Here is a 12,410-nt window from a genome sequence, read left to right as displayed (position 1 = left end):
TGAGTCGTCTTCTTGGGGCTCAAGTCATAGCTCTGGTTGAGAAATAAATGAATTAGCTGTTTTTTCTTGTTTTCTCAGAGATAGATAGAGAGAGAGAGAGGGGTAAAAATGTGAAGATTGTACAAATTGGGAAATGTGAGAGAGAAAGAAAGATCAAGAACTTGAAATAGGTTCTTTGGTGTTGCTGCTGGCTGTAATTTCAGGAGCAGTTGTTGTTGCTTCGCCTTCTGCTGATGATGTTGATACTTGTTGTGGTACTGCTTCAGATTCTAGAGAAAAAGAAAAGGCCATAAAAATATAATTATATATCCGGATAAAAATCTGACAACTATACTGAATGTTATACAGTACTAATATTGCAACTTAATTTGATTTAGCTCAAAATAAATATGTAGTTTGAGTACAATCATTCAGCTAAACCAATCAATTATACTGAAAATGGTGACAAATGCAATGATCAAATGTTGGATTTTAGACACACACAGCACACAGAGAGTGTCCAAAACGAAAATGCATATACATTATACGTTAGTGTTGTAGATGTTGTCAGTGTATGGTGGCTTCACTGGCATTACAATTGGCGACCAAATTGACAGATGATAGAAGAGACACATATACCAATGTAATTGAAATAGACAGCTCACTCCACATGCTATCCTTTATTCACTGTTCTCTCCAATCATTCACTCTCCTTTTCTTTTCCATTTCAACCCAAAACCCCCCTTTCTTTTTTCTTTTCTCTTAAGAGTGCATAACTTTTATTTTATTGGTTTCTTTTTCGAGTTTAAGACAGCATGAAGGATCAATTACGTGCAGTGCATGAATGATTAATGCAACTACACGTGATGATAGACATGTCGTTCGATCATTTATTCAAACAATTTATTAACGTTAAGTTGCTAATCAATTGATGATCTATCTATGTCACATATTTACTACTGTAGATCGCAACTTATTTAAGATGTGCGATTTCTAACATGTATTTTGGAATATGACGGTTTTTCTAATCATCTCGAGCTGAATGACATTTTTTGGACTGACAATCTAGGGTTTTGAAATGATATACATGTTTATATGAGTTTCTAATACTAATTAGTATGAGTGGACTAACACATGTTACATATATTCACGTACTATCTTATTTTAGATGTACGTAAGATTCCTAAGAAACATTAAAATAAAATAAGAGAAAGAGTCGAAGAAGGAGGTAAGTACGTACCGGTGGAAGAAGAGAGTAGTCCTTGGAGAGGAGGGGCAAAAGAGGAATTGGATGGGTAAACGAGGAAAGAGGGAGAAGAAAACCGTTGATGCTGTTGTTGAGGATTATATGGTTGAGGAAGATGATGATGATGATGTTGGTATGGTACTCTAGGGGCTTGAAGAGAATATCCGTAATAATAAGGAGAAGGCATGATGGTTGCTCCTGATGATGATGGTGATGTTGCTCCCCCTCCATATAGTTGCTGTTGCTGCTGATAGTACTGAGCTTGCTGCAACTGTGTGTTGTACAGTGCCTGCTGCATGTATATATGATCATCATAATGGGTGTCTATGTTTACAACAAACATGCATGTGCTAGTGTTTTTCATGCATTATGTAAGTGGTCGACATGTGCAAGATACGTTTTGTACGTAAAATCTATTATTAATTTCATATCTTGCACTTCATGATTAAATTCGGTTTTGCTTTTCATGCTGCGTATGTATATGTCAGTGAGAGAAAGAGAGACTTACTTGGTGGTACCCAAATTGATCAGGGTTATAGGTGTACCTGAAAAAAATACGAAGAATTGAATGATTCTCTGTAAAAACAAAATTAGAAAAATTTATAATATTCCTCCGAAAATACAAATTCTACTTGTTTATTATTAAACTTAAAACAGATTTATAAATAAACCTTCATTTTAGTATTACAGTCTTGCACGATAAGGGTTTTCTCAACATATATATGCGACGACTATAATTTTGAAGACGAACAATTATAAAATTCATTGCAAGGATTTTTTTTTTTTTTTAATGTACATATTTATGTTATCATATTTACAGCCTGACAACAAGTGGCCCGATTGACGCATTAAATTGTCTCCTACCATTTCTATCGCAATGGACCATGTCCTTATCTATGCGAAACATTTATAAGTATCTCTTAACTAAATCCTTGGGGTTTTAAATAATTAGTGCCTTTAATTAGCTTACCCGTAGGAGGGATACATGAGCTGGCCAGCTGCAGCCGGTGGCAGCGGTGCAGCCATCCCGGTATAGGCTGATGGTCCTCCACTTTGGTATTGACTCGGACTTCCTGTTTGTCCTCGTCCTATACAGAAATAGTAAACAAAACGATTGAAAACTAAGTACATTGCTCATGGATCAAGTTTTAAAAACTAGTAATTCACCATCTCAAAAATTGGATTTGATTGGTTACACTACGTACGCACACATAACATAATTGAGAAATGTACAACTAATGCTTTAGACTATCAAAAAAACCTTAAAAAAAATCTTGATAACTAACCAAACCAATAATAATATGTCATGATCATATTAAAAACTCATGAAAATAAAAAGATTTTACGGAGTAATCTCAAGTTAAGAAGAAACAAACCTCGAGGCGGCGATGGTCGAGGCCTTCCAAAAGATGCAATATTACAATTAGCTTTTCTCCCATCGATCACAGGATTTGGATCAGCGACGGCTCTTGTCGCAGAATCTGCCTCCCGGAAGGTCACCTAATTAAATTAAAGATGATCGGAGAAATTTAGCAAATAAAACCCTTAATTTCAAAAACGTGAAACAAAAGAAAGATAGAGAAAAAAAGGAACTTACGAATCCGTAGCCTTTAGATTTGCCGGTGTTTTTATCGGTGATGATGACGGCTTCAAGAATCTCCCCGAACTGATCGAAGTAACGACGCATTTCTTCCGTAGGAGTTTCCCATGCTAATCCTCCAACGAACACTTTGGTGTAAGTCGTGTCTCCGAACGGTGATCGGTAATAGCTCGTTTGAGACATTTATTTAATTTAATATCACGATCAACAAATATATGGAGTTCTCCAATGATGATGATGATGATATATACCCCAAAAACAAATAGAAATTAATAAAATAAATAAATATGGAAAGTGGGATTGTCTAAAACATTAGGGGAAAAAGGAAAGAGATTTGGAATGGACAAAGTTGGCTGATCTTTATATCATCAAAGGTTGTTTTTGGTTGGGCAAAGAGAAGAGAGACCAATCAAAAGGTTGCAAATTGCAACCCTTAAAACAGTGTCGTATTTGACTCCGACCCTACACATACGGAGAGGGAGAGAGAAGAGAGACAGAGAGATATAAAAGATTGTTTTGGGGAAGTATAAGAATTGGGATTGGAGGGTTTTGTAAGAAGAAGAAGAAGAAGAAGAGAGAGAGAGAGAGTGTGACAAGGCAGCACTTGAGTATGTCTTCGCTGTCTAATTTGCCAGGTTTTAACATTATAGCTCCTCCACAACTTTTCTTCTCCATAATATATATTTTGATATCTTCTTTTTAGTTATAACGACGTTACTCTGGTGTATCTAATTATTTATGTATTAATCAAAGATTTTATTATTTCTTAACTATACTATATCTTATCAAGGTATATATATAGTTAACAAGATAGTGTGATTGATTTCTATTAAGTTTTAGTTAGTATAATGCTTGATTTTAAAAAATCTCAAAAAAGGTTTTGATTGTATTAGAAATGAACTTTTATTTAATACTGAATCTTACATTTTCAATCAAATTTTTTTTTTTAAAAAAATATATTTAATACTGTCTTCTGTCATCGTTAGAAATATATATTCGATATTTTAATGTTTTTTATCTGTCATCCAAATTTTGGGTGATTTATAGATAAATTATCTTAATTCCTTAGAGTACATTTAATAATATGCAGATTATGTCAAAACTATACAGTTGTTTGATAAGTTTCATACAGTTTGTTTAATCATTTCCCATGTTCTCTTTTGAGTTGGTCTCTTGTTCTCTTCCTCCTGCTTGTCTCTGTAGGTTTCGTGTGATTCATACACTGATGACAGTTTTATATCTTTTCACAATGAAATTAATTAATATATACTTTCAGTATCAACTTAAATGCATATATCTATATTTTTTTTTTCTATTGAATAATGGGACTTATTCCTTATTCTCACATGCTAACATGTACTTAACCTTTCCTTTAATCATTAGCTTACTGGAAAGCTATAGACGGACGGACAAAAGAACAGTCTGGATTTTAGAATTACATTCTTTTTTACAATTTAGATTTTTCATATACTTATATAATTATAAATTCGAAGATTTATTTCCGTATAATTATTGGGCATAATTTCGTGATTCCATAATCTTATTTGGGTATATTATCATAAAGAATGACATGTATATAGCTAACTGACAACCCGATCTTCATATTCCACAAATAAATATATATATATATGCACTCAATCATATTGTCAAAAACGATGTAAAGTGTGTATGTGTGTGTGTCAAATATCATATATCCTCTATATATTAATAGAGAAACATTCTCGAAAAAATGTTGATGTGTCGTCGCCAGAGAGCTCGAAACATATTTTAACAAATAACCCTTATTAATTATACTAATTATATCTATGCTACTATAGATTTAAATCAAAATTCATTACATAAATTAAAACTATTTGTAGCCATTTAATTTGAAACTACATTACTATTCTTTAAAAAACAACAAATTATTTTTTTAAATTGATAATTATTCATATTTTATTAAAATAAAGTCCATACAAATTTCTTCACCACGTTAAAATTACATTCAAATATTTTGTATTTTTAAACAAAATAGTCACAAAATTAAATAATAAAAAATTAGTTACATATTTTGTTTTATACAAACGAATCTTAGATTTCAAATAATAATTTTACTCATAATAATTTTATTTGAATTGATTTATCCGCACTATGTGCGGGTTGTTTACCTAGTTTATTTTAATGATTAAGCCAAACAGATTTTGTTAATGAGTCTTCATGATTAGTGGAAGTCCATTATTCTTTCCACCAAACCATATAAGAAAAATTAATCAAAATATTGACGAAGACGCTCTTGACTTTCGGATAGATCCCTTTAAAGATTTCTCATCCTCCATATTTACAACTATGAAACTATGATTGTTTTGATCATGTAGTCATGTTATATATATCAGCCATAATATATCATGTCTAGTGCAATATTAAATACATGGTCTTTACTTATTCCTTATTTAAATGCTTTATACATATGGTTTCAAGCCACGTTAGTTGGTGTATATATAATCCGAATTTTACATTCTCAGATTATATGAGACGACTCTAATCACACTAATCTTCTCTACCCTATATATATTCTCTTAACGATGACCTCATATATACATATCACCCGGGGATTATTATGACTATAATAAAATATAAACGTTTGACATAGATGAAATGTTGACATTGTTGTTACTTCTGAGTTCTGACCATTGAGTTATCTAATTTGTTTGTTTTAGAGATCTAAATTGTTTATGCGAAGTTCTTCGCATATATAAAAGCTAAGTGGCCCCTACTAGCCATTAAATTTTAAAAATGTATACTATTTTCATTAATAAAAAAATACTTTGGCCTGTAAAATATATAACTGAGAAATTAAACGATGCAAACAAAACCTTGCCGTTTCCATATTCGTCACATAATGAAGACATGATATTGTGTTGTTACAAAAGTAATATGCAGAACTATTAAAACATTTGACGCCGTCAGAAAGAAAAAAAAACCATTAATCTCTATATTTAGTCGAATATCCTAGACCCCTAGCTAAAAAAAGAATCATATATTTGTAGTAACGCTTTCTATTTACATTTTTCTTCTCAAGCAGCGCTATCGATTGAATTGTCTAACTATTTTGGTCTCTAAAATAGTACATTCTATATATGTGCTAATATAAGATATATGAATGTAAGTATATATGGGTGTAGTGTAGTTTGAACAGGAAGATAGAAGACATAAATTACATGTTGTAAAGTATTACATGAGATGAGCTCATTGCAGAGCAGCTTTGATAGACGCACGCACGCACGACCATCCTTATTCCTCATCATCATTTTTAAACCCCTTTTTCGCTTTTCTTATATATATATCCACTAAGTCCACCCTACTATATGCTGAATTTGTATCCTTATAATTAATTTGGTATAATAGAACTATTCGATTTTGTGTATGTCATAACCAAGTTAGCGAAAGGCTTTTCTTATAGATCCACAAGCAAATATATATTTTGTTTAAAATGTGTACCAGCGCGAGCACACAAATATCCATGCCTGATTATTCATCCATTTCTTAACTACTATATATACTTAATCAAATATAGACTTCTTGCAAGTCTTTGGATATTCTTGAAACACAGATTGTTCTTTTGTTTATTGTTTCTATAAACTGGGGTTAATACAAAAAATCAAAAAAAAAAAAAAAAATCAAAATAAGGAGACAGACAGACAGGTAAAGAGCAAAGTGGAGCCAAGGCAACGAACGTGGCAAAGAAGAGAGACAGTTAGAGAGATTCCGATGAACTGTCTCGAGCACCCCTTCCACGTGGACTTACTGTCACGCTTCAACTGCTTTCTACTTCGTTGTCTTCTTGACTTGTGTGTGCAAAAAAATAGCCTCGTCCGTCGATCACTGATTTTTAAAATACCAACTTTACAAACATTCCAATTTATTTGGATTCAATCGTATAACCTATGCTTAATTAATTGTTAATAAGTTATTAATATAGAGTTTGAAAGAAAAGACATCTGGGGTGGTGGCGCAGTTGGCTAGCGCGTAGGTCTCATAGCTACTGAGTGATCCTGAGGTCGAGAGTTCGAGCCTCTCTCACCCCATTGCCTTTTTATATCAAGCCCCACTGATTTTTTTTTTTCCCATGTGTAGTACTTATTACACAAAGGGCCTAAATTTTGGGTTTTCTTTTTCATGAAACGAAAAAACCCATCCATTATATTTTTAAAATTGGGCCTCTAAGAAGCCCACCAGGTTCGAAAGGTTTTTTTCTTTCTCTTCACAGATGACGAAGTGGCTTATCCATAATCAAGTCATGTCATGGTCATGAAGGCGTCATGAAGCAATTATGCAAAATTATTCGAGAGAGATAAAGTTAAAAGCATGAGGATATTGGTACCCATCTAAATCACTTGAAAACTCCAGTTCATTAGTCATTATCTCTCTCTCTCTCTTCAATTCTCTCACATGTTCGTTCCCCTTAGTTTTCCATACGTATAAATTCGTCCCTACAACTTATTATACACGTTTAAAGGGAAAGCCGTCACACCCCCAAACTAGTCGAAAATTCAATCCTCGGTATATATATCCATGCAAAAACAAATCTTCAATAATCTTTAACAAAAAAAAAATCTTCAATAATACATTCGTTTTAAAATCTTTCAGTTCCAGCCACTCTAATTTTCATCATCTTGAGTGTTTAACAATCATCAATATAATGGTCGGGTTTTAGAGATAGAAAAGGGGTTTGTTTTGATGATTTATATATAATAAGAGATCAACAACACATGCAATGGGCATGTGGTTTTGTGGTGCTGCTGCACATGAGGAACTTAATTAAGCGAGTAATATTGTCGCAAATGCCTTTTTTTATAACATTTGACGTGAAAGAAAGAGAGGGAGAAGAAGGGAGGAGGAGCCCCCACCAACACAATGTTAAAAGAAGTCACATGGAATTCCTTTGTTGATATTTTTTTTTTTTTTTTTTTACTATTCATTTCATAATTTATTCCTTTGAGAATTTTGCAAAAGCCCCTTTTCTCTTTGGTCCATCTCCCATTTGATCATTTATGATTTGTGCTTTATATCGTTATCTTAGGATTATAATTCTCTCCCATCTATAATTTCATAGTTGTCTAACAGTTAAAAATGATTTACGTTATAGTTCAAGAACCAGCTAGCGTTTCGTTTTCCTATTACGATTTCAGTCATATATAGACATCATATAGTTGATCATTCTCTTGGCGTTTTAAATGACAAGAGTCAAGACACAAGTCTCGCCATAAAACGGGTTTATATCTTTAAATTTCAATGCAATTTTGGTTTTACATATCTAATTTGTCAAAAGAAAAACAAAACTTCATAATCTCAACATGAGGGGACAAAAGATGGATAGCCATCAACTTCTGGAAAACGAAATGTCGACTTTGAGTTAACACTCTTGGATTCGAGTGGACAATAATGAAGCCTTTGTTCTGGCCGCTGTATATTCTAACTCTTATATGGTATACATCGAATAGTTTTTACTAATGATAAGTCTGATCTTGTCGCCACTAAAACAAAAATAATCCAATCTTTTCTTATCCACCGAAATCATTTATTCCTCAGACGAATTGTAATATCTATATATCGCCAGTAATATGTGTACTTCATCGAAATCTTTATCGACGTACAGTGCGATTCCACTGGTTTTACGTGTATATATATATACAGTGCCGGCGCTGACCCAGTGCACAAAGTGCATTTGCACCATATCACAATATTTTAGAAAAAATTATAAGGTTTTTAGGCTTTCAATGTTTCATATTTTGACAAAAAAACCTCAAAATACTGAAAATCTACAAATAAGACCTGTAAATTAGGAGAAAATTTTTTTTGGCACAAGGTGCAAGAAAAGTTTGAGCCGGCCCTGTATATATATCGTAACAGAAATTTGATGTATAGTTACGTTAATTAAATAATATAAAGAGTGGTGGATTTGGTAGCACTTAAGGTCAAGTTAGTTGAGGAAATTAGGTGCCAGTTTCTATCAAGATGTTTTTTTTATATGAACAATGCGAAATTCCTTTTGTTCCATGCAACTGGTAATTACATATTTTAAAAAACTTTGTTTGCTGATATCCAATAGTGATATATATATAATTTCGATATAAAGAACATAGTTTTCAAGTCCCCGGCCGAAACTTTGTCAATCATAATATCATATTGAGAAAAAAGTTCATTACTTTCTTTGAATTTATAATATTTTCAAATTTTCACTTCACTTGTGGATATGTCTGGGCTTGCACTACGACGCGTCATGAACTCATGATTAACCGACTTTTCTGCTGTAAAGCAAGATAAGGAAAAAAAAACCTAGTTTTTAAAGATATATCCTTTTACGAGGTAAATTGTCACATAATAATAAATCTGGGAGGCTGGGACGTGCATGTAATATACTATAGTCCATAACTGTGGACACTTTATCATAACTCTGAAAAGTGATGCAAGCCAAGACAAAATGACCCATACTATGTCGTCCAGATCTACCGTCACACACAGACGAATATCTTATATAGTTATAATATACATGGTACATAAAGAGCAACTTCGTATTTTGTAAAAATATCCCGTGATTAAAAGGGTAAAAGGTTTTTAAAAAGACGCATGGACGATTATGATTTTTTGTTTTTGACTTATGAACATTATTACCAAACGTCAATCATTAGTCAGTTTAAGTATACTATTGGTTTGGATACAAATTCATAAGGTAAACAAAAACGCGTATAAAGCGTACCATTTTTATGCTTGCGCTTATGATTTAGTTCATTGACATTTAAAGAAAAGTTCATCTGAAAAATACCGACATAAATAATTTAATAATGGAGGAAAAAAAACAAAATAAAATAGAGTAGAGTGAAAACGACAAAATTCAAAAAAAAAGTACTTGAAAAAAATACAAAAGTGTAATTAAAAAGTTGCGTACTGTATATACATAATTAGTTCCGACAGCGTGTATATGAATTGGCAAATACGTAACGTAGCGAAGTCGTTTGACTTTTGTCCCCAACTACGGTTACTAGTTACGAATTATGATCGCCTTTTGTTGGTACTTTAATAATATACAAAAGTTGTTGTAATTCAAATTATTTAAGCACTGAACCAAAGTCCACTTGTGCTATAACCTAAGTAATTAAAATAAAATCAATTCGTGCTAAAATGTAGGAAAAAAAAATTACAGTAATACTAATATCGAGTAAGAAAGAGCGTACACTACTAGCGTAGTGAGGTTAGGAAATAGGGCACTGACATTAATGGAACGACAACGACTTCACATTAACCTACAAATAAGTAAGTTCGAGATCCACTCTAGATCTGTCGAATTTTGATAATTCATTTTTTAATTGTTTCAATTAGTCAAATGTTGGGTTGAGATCCACGACACACGCTTATGTAATGTGGAACAATTTTTTACTTATTTTATCTGGTCTTAACAAGAGTAGATAATCAACTAACAAATTGCTTTGACGATATAGATCTAATAATCTAACTTTCTTTAGTTGTTTCATCTGTGGATCTTATTATAAATGTGTTTGAAAAATACAAATTTTATTCCTTTGTATTTTATGTAATCAAATTGTGGTAACTCATTACTTTTGTAATTCATACCAAAAAGTCAACGAATGCACACGAGTATTTTATTTGTAAAATAATTAGACTACTTACTAATTAAATAGTTCGGAGTTATTCACATATCACAGTTATAATATGACACGAGTATTTGTAAAATACCAGTAATATGCATTACGTTTCCTCTTTTGCCAGTAAAAAAGCAATTTTCGTTAAATTCCCAAAATTGTACGACTAACTTATCTAGCAACATCTTTGACAAAAACTTATCTAGTAACATCGATCTGGACCAGAAAAAAAGTCTTTTTTGTTAATATTATTATTTTTGTTTCTTCGTTTTGTAAACTCAAAAGATATGATGATTTTTCATGCAACAGGACTGTAGCCATGTCGATATTACGGAAGAGATGATGGAATGGAATGGAATGGAACGTAGTGAAAAAGTAACTTTATTTGCGTATCTTTTGTAACCTTTGGACCGTTTTGTCTCTAATATATTTGTTTTATTCTGAGTTGTCATCTATATACATCTCTTCATCATCTTACGTCTTCATAAAACTTTCCCCAAAACTATTTTGTAAATCATTAAGAAAAAGAACCACAAGAACAAAGATGTTACTCTCATGTATTAATTACACTTATCTGTTTGTTAATTTAACCATCTCATCTCATGTATTAGTTACATTTTTAAAAAAAGTCATAGTATATTTTGACCCAAAAAAAAATTATAGTATGTTATGCATATTGACAATGGCGTTACAAAAATACAATATTCCTCGGTCAGTCGACATCGGTTTATACAAAAGTTCAAACTATGTCGGTGTCTATTCCATCTTATCAGTTTTTAAGCACAGAAAAAAATAAGTCGCATGTGACGACGACTTGTATCAAATAAATCATTATTTCTTAATTAGTTAGAAAACGAATAGATTTCATTGAAAACAAAATTAAGTAACAATTGACGACTGCCCCGGCTGGTTTAAGTTTAGCTATCCCTATCTACTCTTTATTTATTATAATCATCAAATTAAGCTATGTTAATTAAAAATCAGTCGTCACATGCGACTTATTTTTTTCTGTGCGTATATTCACTCATCAACCTTGAATGTCAAAAATTTGTAAGACCCGTTTTATATTTTACAATGTCAAGCGTCGGCATAATATTATCCTGGTATAGTAAAACTACTACTACTATTCTAATGATATAATTAATTTAACACTTTATCGTCAAAAAAAAAAATTAATTTAACACTAATCTATACATGCTTTTAGATTCATAATCTCTGACTGGTCCATTCTTTGACCTATGGACAAAAAAGTACATGTAGAATTCCAGAAATAAATTTTCTATCACACGATCATCACGTGTTTTACATCCACAAAGCCAAAAAATGTGTCTGTGTACACACACAAAAACAAAATTCTGATTAATAACAACAACTCGTCGGTAAAGAAATTCTAAAAGATACATTGCACGTCGCATATATACAAATTCACGTAGTAATATAAGTAAATGCATTTTATCTGTACTTTTCCAAAGATCTCAAGTCTTGAGTTAACTAAACATTTCCAATTCTATATTTTGTTTTGGTTTGTGTGCATAAATTTTGGAATAAATATAACATAAAACATTTGCATTTTTTTTTTTTTTAATAATGTTGAATCAAGAAAATTTGGGAAATAGTTAAACATCACATGTGATCCAGAAATTAAACGATCCGTGAAGTTTTCCTTTGTCACGGTCCGCCACAACACAAGAAAACTCGAATACCGTGCAACACTAAAAACTTATCCACGTTTTATTATTATCTTTGTAACCAAACATAGTCTCGTAATCGCCTGTATACGGGTGTACGTTTACAGACACCGTCACATATGCCACGTCAGATTTATGGAGCCACCGACATATTACCGCGTTTCAAAGTGGGACCCGCAACTCCCCGTTTTATCTACTACTATTTCAGTTCTCAAAAAAGAAAAGGAAAAAAACCAATTTTTTTTTTTTTTTTTTTTTTA

At 32.0% G+C, this 12,410-nt stretch overlaps 1 protein-coding gene and 1 non-coding gene across 3 annotated transcripts; one reads left to right on the top strand and one right to left on the bottom strand.

Annotated features, from left to right (window-relative positions):
• LOC104713506 (RNA-binding protein 24) lies at window positions 7-3,447 on the bottom strand. 2 transcript variants are annotated; one of them, XM_010430645.1, is made up of 6 exons: window positions 2,823-3,447; window positions 2,602-2,725; window positions 2,196-2,313; window positions 1,734-1,770; window positions 1,220-1,517; window positions 7-269 (listed from the first exon to the last, which is right to left on the bottom strand). In XM_010430645.1, exons 1-6 carry the CDS (start codon window positions 3,006-3,008, stop codon window positions 154-156), a joined length of 879 nt encoding a protein of 292 aa, XP_010428947.1. In that variant the 5' UTR covers window positions 3,009-3,447; the 3' UTR covers window positions 7-153. The 2 variants fall into 2 exon arrangements, with proteins under 2 accessions (XP_010428947.1, XP_010428948.1); XM_010430646.1 differs by having other exon boundaries at window positions 1,220-1,514.
• Window positions 6,805-6,889, top strand: TRNAM-CAU. Its single transcript is given in 2 exon segments — window positions 6,805-6,842; window positions 6,854-6,889. It is a non-coding gene; the product is annotated as a tRNA-Met (tRNA).

This window comes from Camelina sativa, chromosome 9 (genome assembly GCF_000633955.1).
Source record: "Camelina sativa cultivar DH55 chromosome 9, Cs, whole genome shotgun sequence".
NCBI lineage: Eukaryota > Viridiplantae > Streptophyta > Magnoliopsida > Brassicales > Brassicaceae > Camelina > Camelina sativa.
Note: the sequence above shows the minus strand (reverse complement) of the source record. Positions and strands in the feature narration are given on the sequence as shown.

Bases quoted from the DNA above. Each gene is read 5' to 3' on its own strand.
- LOC104713506 (XM_010430645.1), bottom strand. From the start codon at position 3,008: ATGTCTCAAACGAGCTATTACCGATCACCGTTCGGAGACACGACTTAC. The intron at 1,771-2,195 runs GTAAGCTAATTA...TATTTTTTTCAG, and splicing joins CTCATGTATCCCTCCTACGG to GTACACCTATAACCCTGATC. The intron at 1,518-1,733 runs GTAAGTCTCTCT...ATATACATGCAG, and splicing joins ATCAATTTGGGTACCACCAA to CAGGCACTGTACAACACACA.